The sequence below is a fragment of the Protomyctophum bolini genome (assembly GCF_963924005.1).
Source record: "Protomyctophum bolini genome assembly, chromosome: 18".
Taxonomy (NCBI): domain Eukaryota; kingdom Metazoa; phylum Chordata; class Actinopteri; order Myctophiformes; family Myctophidae; genus Protomyctophum; species Protomyctophum bolini.
The window spans coordinates 8,238,639-8,254,257 of NC_137879.1; the positions used below are offsets into that span (position 1 = coordinate 8,238,639).

The 15,619-nt window shown below is 44.2% G+C and overlaps 1 protein-coding gene across 1 annotated transcript in view; it reads right to left on the reverse strand.

The window, feature by feature from the left end:
• Positions 1-15,619, reverse strand: part of dock1 (dedicator of cytokinesis 1) — a 458,484-nt gene that overhangs the window by 44,959 nt on the left and 397,906 nt on the right. The window contains 3 exon segments of the mRNA XM_080789704.1: positions 5,974-6,058; positions 13,749-13,830; positions 14,483-14,624. Coding sequence (XP_080645830.1) covers positions 5,974-6,058; positions 13,749-13,830; positions 14,483-14,624 — 309 coding nt within the window.

Sequence of the window (15,619 nt, forward strand, 5' to 3'; positions counted from 1 at the left end):
TGAAAAATCGAAGAGCGACTGACATTTTTAAAATCTGATCTCAGGTCAGAATGGGTTCATCAGACCAGTTGTGTGTCCAGTGGAAACCTCGTATGGATCTGATCTCAGGTCAGAATGGGTTAAAGACATGGTTGCCCACCATTGAAACGAGGTATTTTCATTACTTTTGTACAAAACTTAGCTTAGTTGAAGAAGAGATACTTGCTAATTAAAACACTGCAGGGCACTGTGTTATATATGTTGTTTTTCAAGAAGCAGATCAAGAATCTGTGGGGTGGTGAGGGAGAAAAGAAAAGCCCTGTCAAAAATGTGTGTTATGTCACACCTCCTTTATTTAAGGACCAATTATTATTATTATGATTATATAAGCAATAATAATAATAATATCTGGGACTTTAGTCACTCAAAGACGCTTTACTGTACATGTGTTGGGGCCCGGGGGGGGGGGGGGGGGGAAGACAAGAAAAGGACAACTTTATTAGAAAAAAACAATTAACCCATTTAGGCCTGACGTCGAAAAATGTAAAAAGAAAAAAGGCTTCTGAAAGAATATATATTCAAAGATTTGTGCCGCATTTTCACAGGGTTTTTCAAAAATAGCAGACCTACAAGCTCGTGGTCGCGATATGAGCTTGTAGATCTGCTATTTTTCAATAGCTAAAGTATAACATAATGCTTAGTTAAAACACCAAAAGGGGTTCCCGTCCAGGATTGGTTTTAAAAGAGTAAAACCAATAAAACAGTGCATATAACAAGTTTAAAAACACATAGGCTTGGAAATGGGATTCTGAACAGGTGGGTTTTCAGTGCAGATTTGAAGGTATAAGGAAGTGTCGGATACGTTTGGGGAGAGCATTCCAAGTATTTTATTATCCTAAAAAATCTGCTTGTTTGTTATATACCAGGATCTAACAATCTTAGTCTTAGAAAAAGAAAGCGCCATCAGCTTGCTTTCCACACATAACTTTTTAATGAGCTTCTGGACGTAAAGGAGAGGGGGGAGAGGTGAAGCGATGGCCATTCACTATTAGGAGCACATCAAAGGGAGGCAGGCGGGCCAGTGGGGGGGTGGGGGGGAGGTGGAGTGCAATGTCGCTTGTCAGGCATAGAAACCTCGTAACTCCATATTTTCTTTATTATTATTGCCGTACTCGTGTGGCACTAGTTGTGCAGTGAAAAACAGCAGATCTACAAAAAAAGCTCGATTGTGTAATTTCACCATTTTAAAATGTTTTTATGATGTTTTTTAAATGGTGACGATAAAAAGGGGCATTTTTTCGGACATACAAGGTTTCCACGCGGAAGCGGCGATATAGGAGGGGGGGCGGGGTCTCTGTTCTCTGTGTGTGTGTGTGTGTGTGTGTGTGTGTGTGTGTGTGTGTGTGTGTGTGTGTGTGTGTGTGTGTGTGTGTGTGTGTGTGTGTGGATGACCAGTAATTGTCCCTCACTCCCTCGTTCACTGGACAGACGGCTGGCAGCTCATTAACGCTGTGGCTGAAAAACAGCTCAAATGAGAGGGACTCCCCCACACTGCACTGCACTGCACTGTACTGTACTGTACTGTACTGTACTGTACTGTACTGCTCAAATCATCACTGCATCTTAGTCCATTTAGACCTAAATTAGATTCTACAAATGTCTTCTAAATCATGACCGTTTCTCAAACTATTTCATGCCAAGGACCCCCAGAATTATATGTATTTGGCCTCCGACCCCAATCTTAAAATATGTTGTTCCAGGGACCCCCCCCCCCCCAAAATTGTATCCTCTTTTCATAATGTAAATTGTATCCCAAGCGGCATACTTATTAATAAGCGAATTAGCACTCAAACCCAACGCCCCATTGAGGGCTTATGGCAGGGTTCCCCAATACATTTTCCTCAAGGGCCATATTTTGACTACGGTACCAGGCTGGGGGCCGAGTCGGCACGCGGCTAGGTCGAGGTCTTGCCCTGAAATTAATGTTCAGGGCAAGACCCCATTTGAAAAGGACCCCCAGTTTGACATGCAGAGGCTACTGACCCCAATTTAATGCCATTTATATTTTGAAATTCTTCCGCCTTCTAGCCCGAAATTCTCCTTTATTAAGTACGAGGGTTGTAAAGACCCCTCGCCCGCGACCCGAATCAGCATCAGCTGCAGGGTCAATAGGTCATGCTCAGACAGGCACACACGCACACACACGTGCGTGGTTGTGTTAGATAATAAACTACACACATGAGGGCCAGATGTTCCTAGTTCCTAAGTACAGCAGAACGACTCAGATCTTACTGGACCCAACAACAAGACAAATGTTCGTTTCATGGTTAAAGATTTGGTTTCAGGGCCAATGTTACAGTTAGGAAACAGCACTGCATGCCACCGAAGTGTGGAATACCCTGAGACACCATGCCTTCAAAGAAATGTGGATCACTGGCTTCTTTTCAAAACACCCCTGAAAACCCACCTGTCAGGAGGTGAAAGGGGGAGGTAAACTCATCTCTCTTACTGCCTACACCTCCCCCCCTTTCTACTCTACTGATTATATTGGATTTTATGCTGTTTTGCATTTCTGTCTAATAGGTATTCAATCAATAATAATAATAATAATACTACAAGCACTTAACACTTCCACAAGCATTTATGGGTTAGATTTAGAGGTTGGGGGGTTTCTGACTGTAAAAAAAAAGAAAAGAAAAACACGTATGATAAATGACAATAGCCATTACACAACATTTCTGACCTCACAAGTATAGTAAATACAAACGTGTGGGTGTGCGTACGCGCGTGTGTGTGCGCACGTGCGGGGATCAGGCATTTTCTCTCTCACCGTGCCAGCGTGTCAGAGTACACACTACACGACGACAACACGCCGGCAGTAGGAACTATCACAGTGGGTCAGTCAGAGGACAGTAGCATAGTGTCACCATGTCTGTGTGTAATTACTGTGCCATCCTTTGCAGACAGACAGACAGACGGGGTCAGGCTCCAGAGAGAGATACAGTGAATTAGCCACAGCGTGACGCTCGGTTTTGTTCAGACGAAGACGTAACAGCTTCCATGGATGTGCAGTGGTGGAAAGTAACTGAGTAACTACCGAGGGCGGGGTTGGCGAAAGGGCCTTTCTGTGTGGAGTTTGCATGTTCTCCCCGTGTCCCCTAGGGTAGGTACCCTCACATGTTCTCCCCGTGTCCCCTAGGGTAGGTACCCTCACATGTTCTCCCCGTGTCCCCTATAGGGTATACTGTAGGTACCCTCACATGTTCTCCCCGTGTCCCCTAGGATAGGTACCCTCACATGTTCTCCCCGTGTCCCCTAGGGTAGGTACCCTCACATGTTCTCCCTGTGTCCCCTAGGGTAGGTACCCTCACATGTTCTCCCTGTGTCCCCTATAGGGTATAGGTACCCTCACATGTTCTCCCCGTGTCCCCTAGGGTAGGTACCCTCACATGTTCTCCCCGTGTCCCCTATAGGGTAGGTACCCTCACATGTTCTCCCCGTGTCCCCTATAGGGTAGGTACCCTCACATGTTCTCCCTGTGTCCCCTATAGGGTATAGGTACCCTCACATGTTCTCCCCGTGTCCCCTAGGGTAGGTACCCTCACATGTTCTCCCCGTGTCCCCTATAGGGTATAGGTACCCTCACATGTTCTCTCCGTGTCCCCTAGGGTAGGTACCCTCACATGTTCTCCCCGTGTCCCCTATAGGGTAGGTACCCTCACAAAAAATGCAGTAATCCTGGTCTCTACCTCAACCTGGCCTGATGGAGGGGAAAGGAACTGAATAATGTGTTCCTTCCACGTGCTACGTCCAATGTCAGGTGAAAAGGAGCAGCTTGGACTCCTCATGCATAGAAGGAAGCATGAGGTCAGTCCACTGCCCCCCCTACCCAGGTTGGCAGAGGAAGTGTAGCGCCCAGGATTACATTAGATAATTGACACTGGGTGAAAAAAAATTGGGTTGCAAAATTGTGGGATAAAGATTATACAAAAAAAGACAGTAACTAAGTAGATTTACTGTGTTTGTGTGCGTGCGTGCGTGCGTGCGTGTGTGTGTGCGTGCATGCGTGTGTGGATGTGTGTGGATGTGTGCGTGCGTGTGTGTGTGTGCGTGTGTGCGTGCGTGTGCGTGCGTGGATGTGTGCGTGTGCCGAAGAGTAATCATGCTCAGTACAAGTGCCTCCGTTTCTCAATGCAAAGAAAGGGCTGATTTAGCTCGTTAACCCATTCTGACCTGAGATCAGATTCATACGAGGTTTCCACTGGACACACACTGGTCTGATGAACCCATTCTGACCTGAGATCAGATTCTAAAAAATGTCAGTCCTTCTTCGATTTTTCAAAAATAGCAGACCTACAAGCTCGTAGCGCGCCACTCGGTGGCGCGCTATGAGCTTGTAGATCTGCTATTTTTCAATAGCTAAAGCATAACATGATGCCAACACCAAAATGGGTTCCCGTTCAGAATGGGTTAAGTCTCATGTTGAGAGGGACAAAGGTTGATTGGACGTGGCCGGGTCATTCTAGAGTTGAACACTCAGACTCTATTGTACACATTGGTTGTTCCACAAAGAGGCAATTCTCTAAGCTCTCGTTGCGTTGGAAACCAGAACCAAATGTCCAAGAAACATTTATTCTTTCTTCTTTTCGTAAACCTATTTTATTGGTTTTGTAAAGAAACAGTAAAACGGAAAATGTCCCTGAAATAGTGTTCCAACGACAAATAAATGTTCCTTTTCTTTACAATAATTTGAAAACAATTATATAAAAAGGATCTGCTATGTGGTCATACGGGAGGGAGGGTCCTTCACGTAGGATGGGGCCAAAAACTCCCTGCAGGGCGCTTCTTTCTAGTCACTGTAATAGACAGCCTGACCTGAGCTATCCATGGTCCTGAACACAGCCTGACCTGAGCTATCCATGGTCCTGAACCCAGCCTGACCTGAGCTATCCATGGTCCTGAACCCAGCCTGAGCTGAGCTATCCATGGTGCTGAACCCAGCCTGACATGAGCTATCCATGGTCCTGAACCCAGCCTGACCTGAGCTATCCATGGTCCTGAACCCAGCCTGACCTGAGCTATCCATGGTGCTGAACCCAGCCTGACATGAGCTATCCATGGTCCTGAACCCAGCCTGACCTGAGCTATCCATGGTGCTGATCTGAACACACCCTGACCTGAGCTATCCATGGTGCTGATCTGAACCCAGCCTGACCTGAGCTATCCATGGTGCTGATCTGAACACATCCTGACCTGAGCTATCCATGGTGCTGATCTGAACACACCCTGGCCTGAGCTATCCATGGTGCTGATCTGAACACACCCTGACCTGAGCTATCCATGGTGCTGATCTGAACACACCCTGACCTGAGCTATCCATGGTGCTGATCTGAACACACCCTGACCTGAGCTATCCATGGTGCTGAACACACCCTGAGCTATCCATGGTGCTGAACACACCCTGACCTGAGCTATCCATGGTCCTGAACCCAGCCTGACCTGAGCTATCCATGGTGCTGAACCTAGCGGCAATGATTCACTACTAGAAACGAGGCACTGAAAACCCTGCTGCAGTTCTCATGCATTAACTCATTGACCCTCACTCGCCCCCTGTTCTCCCCTCGCCCCCTGAACCCCCCCCCAACATTTGCCTACCTTTTCAGTAGTCACAGAATATTCATATTCATCTTGTTTATAATGCGCGATCGATCACGAAAAAAATAATCTGCTTGGAAATCTGTCCATGTGTTCTAGGCTAGCTATAGAGCCCATTGCAAATTCAATGAGGCATTGCGATACGTTGTGAGCTTGCAGATGTGCTAATGTAGAACATTTTTTTTAAGAACCCAAATTGCCAACCCAAATATAACTTTTATAGATATTTTCAGATGGCCTGGTCTGCTGCGGACAGAAATGCATTCCAATTTGGGGTTTCCTTGACATGAAATTGTGTGACTGAGAACCAACTCTGTATTATTAAATCAGGTCAGTTACCGCAAACTCATTGTCCGGGTCCTTCTCTCCCTTCCGCACGGGCCTGGAGTACTGGAACTTATGGACTTCATTTACCGTGTAGAAGCTGTCAGAGAGAGAGAGAGACAGACAGAGAAGAGAGTAAATTAACCCATTTAGACCTGAGGACGAACCCATGTTTCTATGTCAGTGTATGTAATTGGCCCGGGACTCCAATCTGAAAATATGTTGTTCCAGGGACCGCCCCTCAGGAGCAAAGATTTTAGTTAAAATGTTCACTCTGTAATAATATATATTCAAAGATCTGAGGCACATTTTCACGATCTTTCAAAAAAATAGCAAACCTACAAGCTCGTAGCGCGGCACTCGGTGCCACGCTATGAGCTTGTAGATCTGCTATTTTTTTCAATAGCTAAAGTATAACATAATGCTTTAAAACACCAAAAGGGGGTTCTCGCCCAGAATGGGTTAACAGTGTTATGGGCAATCTGCAGGCTCGATTCAAAAGGTTGATTGCCTGGCTGTCAGGGTCACACACAGGACACGGCGCTTCCTGCAACGGCCCCCGAGCAGGAGCGCTGGCATTTAACATGTTAGCTTCCTCTCCTGACGCGCTCGCTCGCTCGCCTGCCTAGGACAGAAATAGGCTCATCTGCATGTTGGAATAAATGGCCGCCACTGGGGCGGAAACCTTTTATTTATTATCATGTGCATTATCATGTTTATTATCATGTGCATCTCCATATTCTTAACTGTATGTGTTATTACGTTTTGATGGCCTACTTGATCATGCTACAGCGTCACACACACAAAATGATCAAACGTTAACGGATCCACAAGCTTGAAGCACGAAGCGGCGCCTTTTGAATCCTGAAAAGTACCAGTTTGGACTAAGTAATAATTTATCAAAAGAATGACTTCTCCAAACGCAGACACGCATTCGCTGGGGTGGTTTGTGTATTTTTGCAACAGTTCTTAATACGAGGCAATCTAAGACTTCCCTATATGTGAAATCCAATACCAAAAACTAACGCCGTGACCCAGGGGTAGTGGGAGTGACGTCAGGACTTCGGTACTGAATTGACATACAAGGTTTTCTGATCGACAGCGAACCAGATGCACTCTCCGCGGGGCACGGCGGGTGCACGGCAGAGCCCAAAGAGACACTCTCAGCCGAGGCGCGCTAGTGAAAAGCGCAGCACGCACACGCACAAACACACGCGTGCACACGCGCAAACACACGCGTGCACACGCAAACACACACACGCACGTGCAAATGACACAGGGAGCCATCAGTGGAGAAGATGAACCCTGGCTGCGTCAGGTTAATGGACTTCTCACAATGCAGGAGTGATGACTGCTGGGCCGGTGTACGGGCGTTGGGGAGCATCTGGTCGGCTCAGCGCACACAGCAGTCACACTTTATGTACACTGGAGGACAGTAACAAACTACTTCTGTTCGCTGTCGGGACCAGAAACCTCACATCTCCTTATTCTAACTATTTGTGGAGTTTTTTGGAAAATCAAAGCCCCACTCGATCATACCAGCGTATACAAGTAGCAGATGAACAAGCTTGAAACGAGATGATTCATACTTGAGCACTGTACTAGTACACACTCAGAGTTGCAGACCTTTAAAGGTCATTTTTTACTTCCTATCAGACAATCATTTAGCTGCGGACCCCCTGGGGGTTCCCCGGGGTCTAATCCACCCTCTTAAAATACAGCTGCAGAATTACAATCAGACCTCGAGTCACCAAATCAACCGTTGGGAGTTTGAGTGGTGATAACACATGAGCACCCTGCCAGGACCCTATGAAGGGTGTTAGAATTGAGACAATCATTTATTTCACCCCCAAGTACCGAGGCTGAGCAGTGTTTTGGCTGCACATTTCTAATTTAGTTTTACTCATAGTCTCTTCTTCACGTTTTGAGCTTGTAGATCGGCTAGTTTTGCTATATTCGAATTGAAATCTTGAATTATTTTTTGCTATATTTGAATTGGAATCCTGAAAATTAACATTTTTAATGTAATTTCAAATGCCTTTAATTATACTTGTGTTGAAGCAATGAGCTAGTAATTTAGACGGGTCATGTTTGCATGTTGTGGAATTGTAAACAGCTGAAACCAATATTATATCAGTATTCTGACATTAACCTGAGGGCCACATTAAGTGAAGGGACACTTCACCCTTTTTGCAAAAGAATATATGTTAATGACGTTTAGGAGCTTTAGAACACTTTCCTGGGGGTATTTATGTGTGTAATATGTGGTTTTAGATATTTTTGATTGTAGCAGTGAGCCTGTTGTCTCTGATGTCATGGACACTGGGCTCACTTCCTTCCTGGACTACATGTTGTCTCAGTAAGACAGCTCTCCCCCCTATCCACAAGGAGGAGCAGTGCACCAAAGAATTATGGGAATTGTAGTCCAGGAAGGTAGTGAGACCAGTGTCCATGACATCAGAGACAACAGGCTCACTGCTACAATCTAAAATATCTAAAACCACATATTACACACATAAATACCCCCAGGAAAGTGATCTAAAGCTTCTAAACATCATTAACATATATTTTTTTGCAAAAAAAGTGTCCCTTTAAGTGAAGGTGGGGGCCAGTTGCCCATGTATGCTGTAAAGCCCACACTTTGTCAGTTTTGACTGGAGAGCTACTTTCAAAATGAGCAGCTCAACAAGTTCTACCCACCGTATTATACCATTGCTGAAAATAGTCTAATATGTACCTGAGCGGGCTATGGAATAGCGGAGCTGGTGTTACATACAAGACAAATGTACTTGGAATGGGAAATTGAGGGGGATAAATGGAATAGGTTGAGTTGTTTGCATTTAATTTGTAATGCTATACAATGTTTCTGTGCACAGCAACACTCTTGAAAACTAAATATTGCATTGTGGGTCTGAGCTGACAGGCCCTTTTGATGTCAATACATTTTTTAATGTTTAAATTAGAGCTGGGACTCGATTAAAAAAAAAAATCTAATTAATCAGAGGCTTTGTAATTAATTAATCTCGATTAATCGCATTTTAATCGCATATATCAATATACAACCCGAGAACAGCGAGAAACCTTTTTTTTTAAAGGTTTTTTGGTATCCCAGTGAATAGTGACTACGGGATTCCACTCATTTTCAACATTTTACTGTCATTAATATACCTTAAGAGTTGTTGTGTGGATACTATAATACAAAAAAAGGTGCGATTAAATGCGTTTTTCTGTAGTTAATTAATCTCAATTAACGCGTTAAAGTCCCGGCCCTAGTATAAATTAAATATTTATTTTAGGGCCATGTCATGTGGTCTACTGTACCTGCACAGCCTTTGTGATCTACTGGTAGATTGCGATCTACCTTTTGGCCACCCCTGCAGTGTAAAGTAATAGGCTATACTGTAAAATATAGGCTGTGAACCTCTCCCAGATGCACATTCAGAGAGAGGCCTCTCCAGAGTACAATTATTCTAATATAACATCATGCAGCATTTTCCCATTTTCCTATAGAAACATATAAACATGCCATACGGTTGACTGCGCAGAGTTTCACTTTAGTGCTAAAAAGCGACATGAATAAAACATCAAAAAGAATGTTTGTGCCGTTTCAAAGCGCTGGCTCATTTATTACAATTATTTTGGTGTGTGTGTGTGTGTGCTTTTAGAGGTGGTATGGGGGTGGGGGTGCATGTTCAAATAGTCCTGCATTACTTTGAACATCTGTGATTGTTAATGTTCCGCAGATGAAAGGCATCAATTCCGTTTGAGACTACTAGGGAAAATAAAAGTTATACGGCCGCACCGTAAAAGAAAAGTAACCCAGCCGTGCGTGTGGCATTCAGGAGGGAGGGAGGGTTCTTAACCCATTCTGATCTGGGATCAGATTCTAAACATGTCTTCTACATCCTGACAGTTTTCTGAAAAAGCTATGTTTCTATGTCAGTCGTTCTTCTCGATTTTTCTAAAATAGCAGACCTACAAGCTCGTAGCGCGCCACTCGGTGGCGCGCTATGAGCTTGTAGATCTGCTATTTTTCAATAGCTAAAGCATAACATGGGGTTCCCGTCCAAAATGGGTTAAAGCCCTGAGACACCCTGGTTTCCATAACACCCTTCACTGGCATTTCATCACAACATGAAAAATGTTTGTGCTGAAATGTCTCGCCGATTGCTGCCGCAAAACCAATTTCCTACCGCGGAGACAAATTAAAGTATCTGTCTATTCACCCCTCCCGAGACGGGCCCCATTCTGCCTGGCGCCCGTCCCTCCCCTCCCAGCCCCTCCGGCTACGGGTATTTACTGAATTAAATGATAAGGGCACAAATTAGTACGGAGGACTGTGACTTGAGCCCTCTCAAATGTAAAACCCCCCTGAGCCTTTCAGACATGGATGGATCAATACAGGTGGCTTTGAAGCAAACTCCACACCACCCCCAATTACTTTTCCCTTTGGTGTCCCGTTAGCCTAGTCCATTCTGGGCGCGGGAACCCCTTTTGGTGTTTTATTAAGCATTATGCAACACTTTAGCTATTGAAAAATAGCAGATCTACAAGCTCATAGCGCGCCACCGAGTGGCGCGCTACGAGCTTGTATAGGTCTGCTATTTTTGAAAAATCGTGAAAATGCGGCACAAATCTTTGAATATATATTCTTTCAGAAGACTTATTTTATTTTATTTGACGTCAGGCCTAAATGGGCTAGTCAAAACGGACCCTTTAACGGTCTGTAACTCTGAGAGTGTACCAACGGAACCAATTATACACTGTCAGAGTTAAATTAACACTGAGCTCTGGGGAGTCTGTGGTGCATAATATCATACTGGGGGGGTCCTAATATCATACTGGGGGGGAAATAAACAACAAGGTGGAGTATCACTGGTGTGGAGGAAGCAAGGCCTGTTTTCTTTCAAAAATAACTGAAATTAAGCTGATATTTTCCAGAAAAGAAACTGAAAAAGAAGAAAACTAACTTAATATCGACATGTTAAACTTTGTAGGTGCAAATAGTTAACTGCCTTGTGATCTTGTTTTTAATCTAGCATTAAAAACAGATTTTTGTGAATCCCACACTTTGAACTTAAAGCCTACTTTGACAAAAAAAGTGTGCGATGCCTTTTCTCTGAGGGATAGGTTAAGATAGTAAATCACTCCATAGACTCCACACTGAGGCGCACGCTCTTTTGAGCAAGGTGCATTATTTGTGCCCCTGAGGGCCCCTGAGGGCCCCTGAGGGCCCCCGGGGCCATCCTTTGGCTCGCCTCGGGGGGGCTTAGGGTTGTTACCAGATACAGCGGTTATCTGTTGGGACGAGCACGAGGCAATACACCTGCCAGCACATAACGAGAGAGAGAGAGAGAGAGAGAGAGAGAGAAAATGAAATTCTAATCTAGTGATGCTCAACCATTTCATGAACCCCCACTTTAATATTCATTAGGCCCCAGCCCCCTAATAGAGATTCCAAAGTAATCATTCTTTATTACTAGCCCTTACCTTACCCGCTGTGAGATATTGCCCGCTGGGGGTACTGCGCCCTCTGTGCGTTTTAGCATTTTTAATTCACTAATAAATTCATTATTAATTTATAATTTGTTAAATTGGAAAAAGGGCTTCGTTAAGATAAGACATATATAATTATGGTCAATGCCTGTGTGAATTGAGTGTCTGAGTGATTGATGCAGGCAGTGAGGAGCTACGGCAGTCACAGTGACACACATTCAGACAGACAGACATTCAGACAGACATTGACTGAATTATAGTATATATATATTTTTAACTTATGGCAGGCTTATGGCAAATAGTTTGTTTGGTTGGTTGTTTGTTGGTTGTACTTTGTTTTGGGTCTGTTTTTGAGCGTCCTTAAGGGTTCATGTAAGGCGCTATATAACTTATTATTATTAACAAATGGACCTGAGTTACAGACCTGTGAGGGTAATTTTTCTCTCTCACATAAATGGCTTATCTCCTGTGTTTTTCATCAAGGCATTCTGTATTCAAAGGGCAACAACAAAAAAAAGGTTCAAATGGAATTTAAAAAATTCCCCCGTGAACACATAAGCACACACGTGTGTCTGTGTCGACGATAGACCGAGGGAGAGATAAATACAACAAAAAAACGCCATATGTGCAGCATGTCTTGAAAAGATAAGGACAAAACGAACAACGCCCGACAAGCGGAGAACAGGGGGCGAAATAAATATGGCAGTAGATGAGTTAACCCATTTAGTCCGACCCCCCATCTGAAAATATGTTGTTCCAGGGACCTCCCTCGGAAGCAAAGAGTTGAGTTAAAAACGTTCGCTCTGAAATAATACATATCCAGAGATTTGCGCTATGACCTTGTAGATCTGCTGTTTTTCAACAGCTAAAGCATGACATATAATGCTTAAAAACACCAAAAGGTGGGTTCCCGCCCAAAATGGGTTAACACTGCAAATTCCACTCAGACCCGATTTTACCAGAGCGACCGCCAGGCTGTTGGGGAGCCAGGTAAGGTGATAACATCGGCAGCACGCTGCCATAAAGCCTCTACCCAACGGAGGGGCCGAGGGTATTACAAAAAGAACCCACAATCATTTCCATGTGTAAATATGTCCTTCTAATTATGCCCAGCGGTGCGTCCCGACGACCTGCCACCCAACCCCACACAATCAGAGGACAGGACATGTCGTTGCTATCGGAGAGGAAACCTTGCATCTCCGTATTTCATTTTATTTTAACTTTTTCATATACCAACGCCCTATACGTCGTCATACAAGCACAAGAGCGTCACACAAAAGGTTGTGGAAATAGTCAGATTTACCAAGCTTGTAGATCGGCGATTTTCACAAGATTCACTATAGTCTACTTATAAAAAAAAACTTATAAATAAAATAATGATTAAAACAGGAATGGTTTTGGACTTGGTTTCCACCCGACGGAGCGGTTGGCTGGAAAATGGTTTTGGGCAAACAAAAGCGGTGTGCACAGAGAGAGAGAGAGGGGTAGAGAGAGAGAGAGAGGGGCAGAGAGAGAGATATATATTTATATTGTGGGATTGCTACTTTTACAAAAAAAGTTAAAAAAAAGTCAAACAAATGTTACGGGGACTGGAGGCGATTAATACTGTGGAAAATCACAAATGAAAAATCCTGCGGGAAGGTCAGCCGTTTGGATTACGTGCAGTCAGGATTGATTCAGACGGTTTGGGGTCACAGGGTTACAACCCAGCATGCTCTCTAAATGTTCCCTTTAGAGCGAGGGGCGAGTTATAACAATGGTCTCTGCATGTCCGGCGGAAACCTCGCTTTGAAACCTGACCAAAACACTAGTCTTCTCTTATGGTGCAGTGTTGTTTTCGTCGACTAAAACTATGACGAAAAATGTTCGTCGACTACTGATGAAAACTAAATGGAAACTAAATGAAAACTAAGCTGTGACGACTAAAACGGAGACTAAATATACTGACAATTTCGTCAACAAATAAAAACTAGACTAAAATGTTAGGAAGGGACTAGTGGACAAGAGATCCAGTGCAAGTCATTTTACACTTGGCTGCATGCTGAAAATAGCCGCTGTGACGCGGCGACTGCCATTCCATGCCAGGTAACTAAAACGAAATGAAAACTATTTAAGAGACTATGACTAAAACTAAAATCTAAATTTACTGCTACAAAAAAAAACAACACTGTTCTGGTGCTCCCGACTAGATCTTCAGATGCGCCGTGGTCCAATTACAACATCAATGTGACGGTCCTTGCCATAAATAATGAGTCTTATAGGAACCACTGCTGCAGCAAAATCGCACTTCTTACCTGACTATTTGTTCTGAGACGGGCTTGTTCTGGAACTTGGCAGGGAGATCCAGAATGGGCTTGACTGTGAAACACTGGATGTCTGAGGCAGAAACATCAAGGACATAAAAGATAACCAGGAGTGTAGGAGCCGCTCCGGGGCAAATAACCCATTCTGACCTGAGATCAGATTCATACGAGGTTTCCACTGGACACACACTGGTCTGATTAACCCATTCTGACCTGAGATCAGATTCTAAAAATGTCAGTCGTTCTTCGATTCTTCAAAAATAGCAGACCTACAAGCTCGTATCGCGCCACTCGGTGGCGCGCTATGAGCTTGTAGATCTGCTATTTTTCAATAGCTAAAAGGGGTTCCCGCCCAAAATGGAATAAACAACCAGCCAGAACCCAGACATCTAACGAGAAAAAGCAACACTCCAACTTCACGTCCAAAAAGTTAACAGAAAATCATCCATCACATTCCTGCACCAAAGTCTTTGAGAAATGCCAACTCATATAGCAAAACATATACTTTTTAAAACACAGATCATTATTGTTAAGGTGGATTATTATTATGCTTTTTATTTTTCTGGATATTCACCGGGAGTTTGAGTGGTTAGATGTAGGGGGTGACATGCAGTGAAGGCCGTGGGGACCGGGAGTTTGAGTGGTTAGATGTAGGGGGTGACATCATGCAGTAAAGGCCGTGGGGACCGGGGGTTTGAGTGGTTTAAGCGTGTGAAGAAGGATACATTGTCCAGGGGAGGTCCGGATGTCCTCACTGGGGGGGCTGGTGGTCTTCATCTTCTCTGCGTTGGGGAACTGGGTGAGGAGACGGGCCTCGAAGTCCTCCCTGCGCTCATACTCCTTCCCCCGGTAGATGAACATCTTGTTCTGGAGGAGAACGAATACATATTCAAAGATTTGAGTTAAAAACGTTCGCTCGGAAAGAATACATGTTATTCAAAGATTTCAGGCACATGTTCACGATTTTTCAAAAAATAGCAGACCTACAAGCTCGTAGCACGGCACTCGGTGCCGCGCTATATGAGCTTGTAGATCTGCAAACTTTAAATAGCTACAGTGCTAATAGCTAACGCTTAAAACACCAATAGGGGTAAACGGGTTAAGCTTGGTGGAGTATAAACAGACACTACTCAAGTATACGTAACGTCATTCAAAGAGATGTTTACTGGGTTCTAAACATGAAAGCAGACGTATATATAATATAAAAGTCAGTGTCTTGTTATAAAGCTCGTTGGGAGAGCAGACTGACAATGCTCAAGTACGTAACGTGATTCAAAGAGATTGTTTACTGGGTTCTAACATGAAAGGGAAGTCAGGCAACAACAAACAGAGAAGAAATGGTGACACTCGACAAGAGATCAGCCGATCAGGGCAGGGAAAACAACGCTTGTAGCAAAACCTCCGCCAACTGGCAAGGCATCCAGGCTGCGACGACGACAATATAATCTCCATATTAACCCATTCTGACCTGAGATCAGATTCATACGAGGTTTCCACTGACTGGACAGACACTGGTCTGATTAACCCATTCTGACCTGAGATCAGATTCTAAAAATGTCAGTCTTTCTTCGATTTTTCAAAAAATAGCAGACCTACAAGCTCGTAGCGCGCCACTCGGTGGCGCGCTATGAGCTTGTAGATCTGCTATTTTTCAATAGCTAAAGCATAACATAATGCTAACACCAAAAGGGGTTCCCGCCCAGAATGGATTAAACAGCTGTGAGTCAGGCTGACAAAAAGAAACATCTTGGCCTCCATTCAGCTAATAATAATAATAATAAATGGTCCGTGGGTGGAAACCCCCAGGGGGTGACAACTAAGGTCTCAGAAGCACTTTGCCTTGCCCAAAAAAGTACATTTTC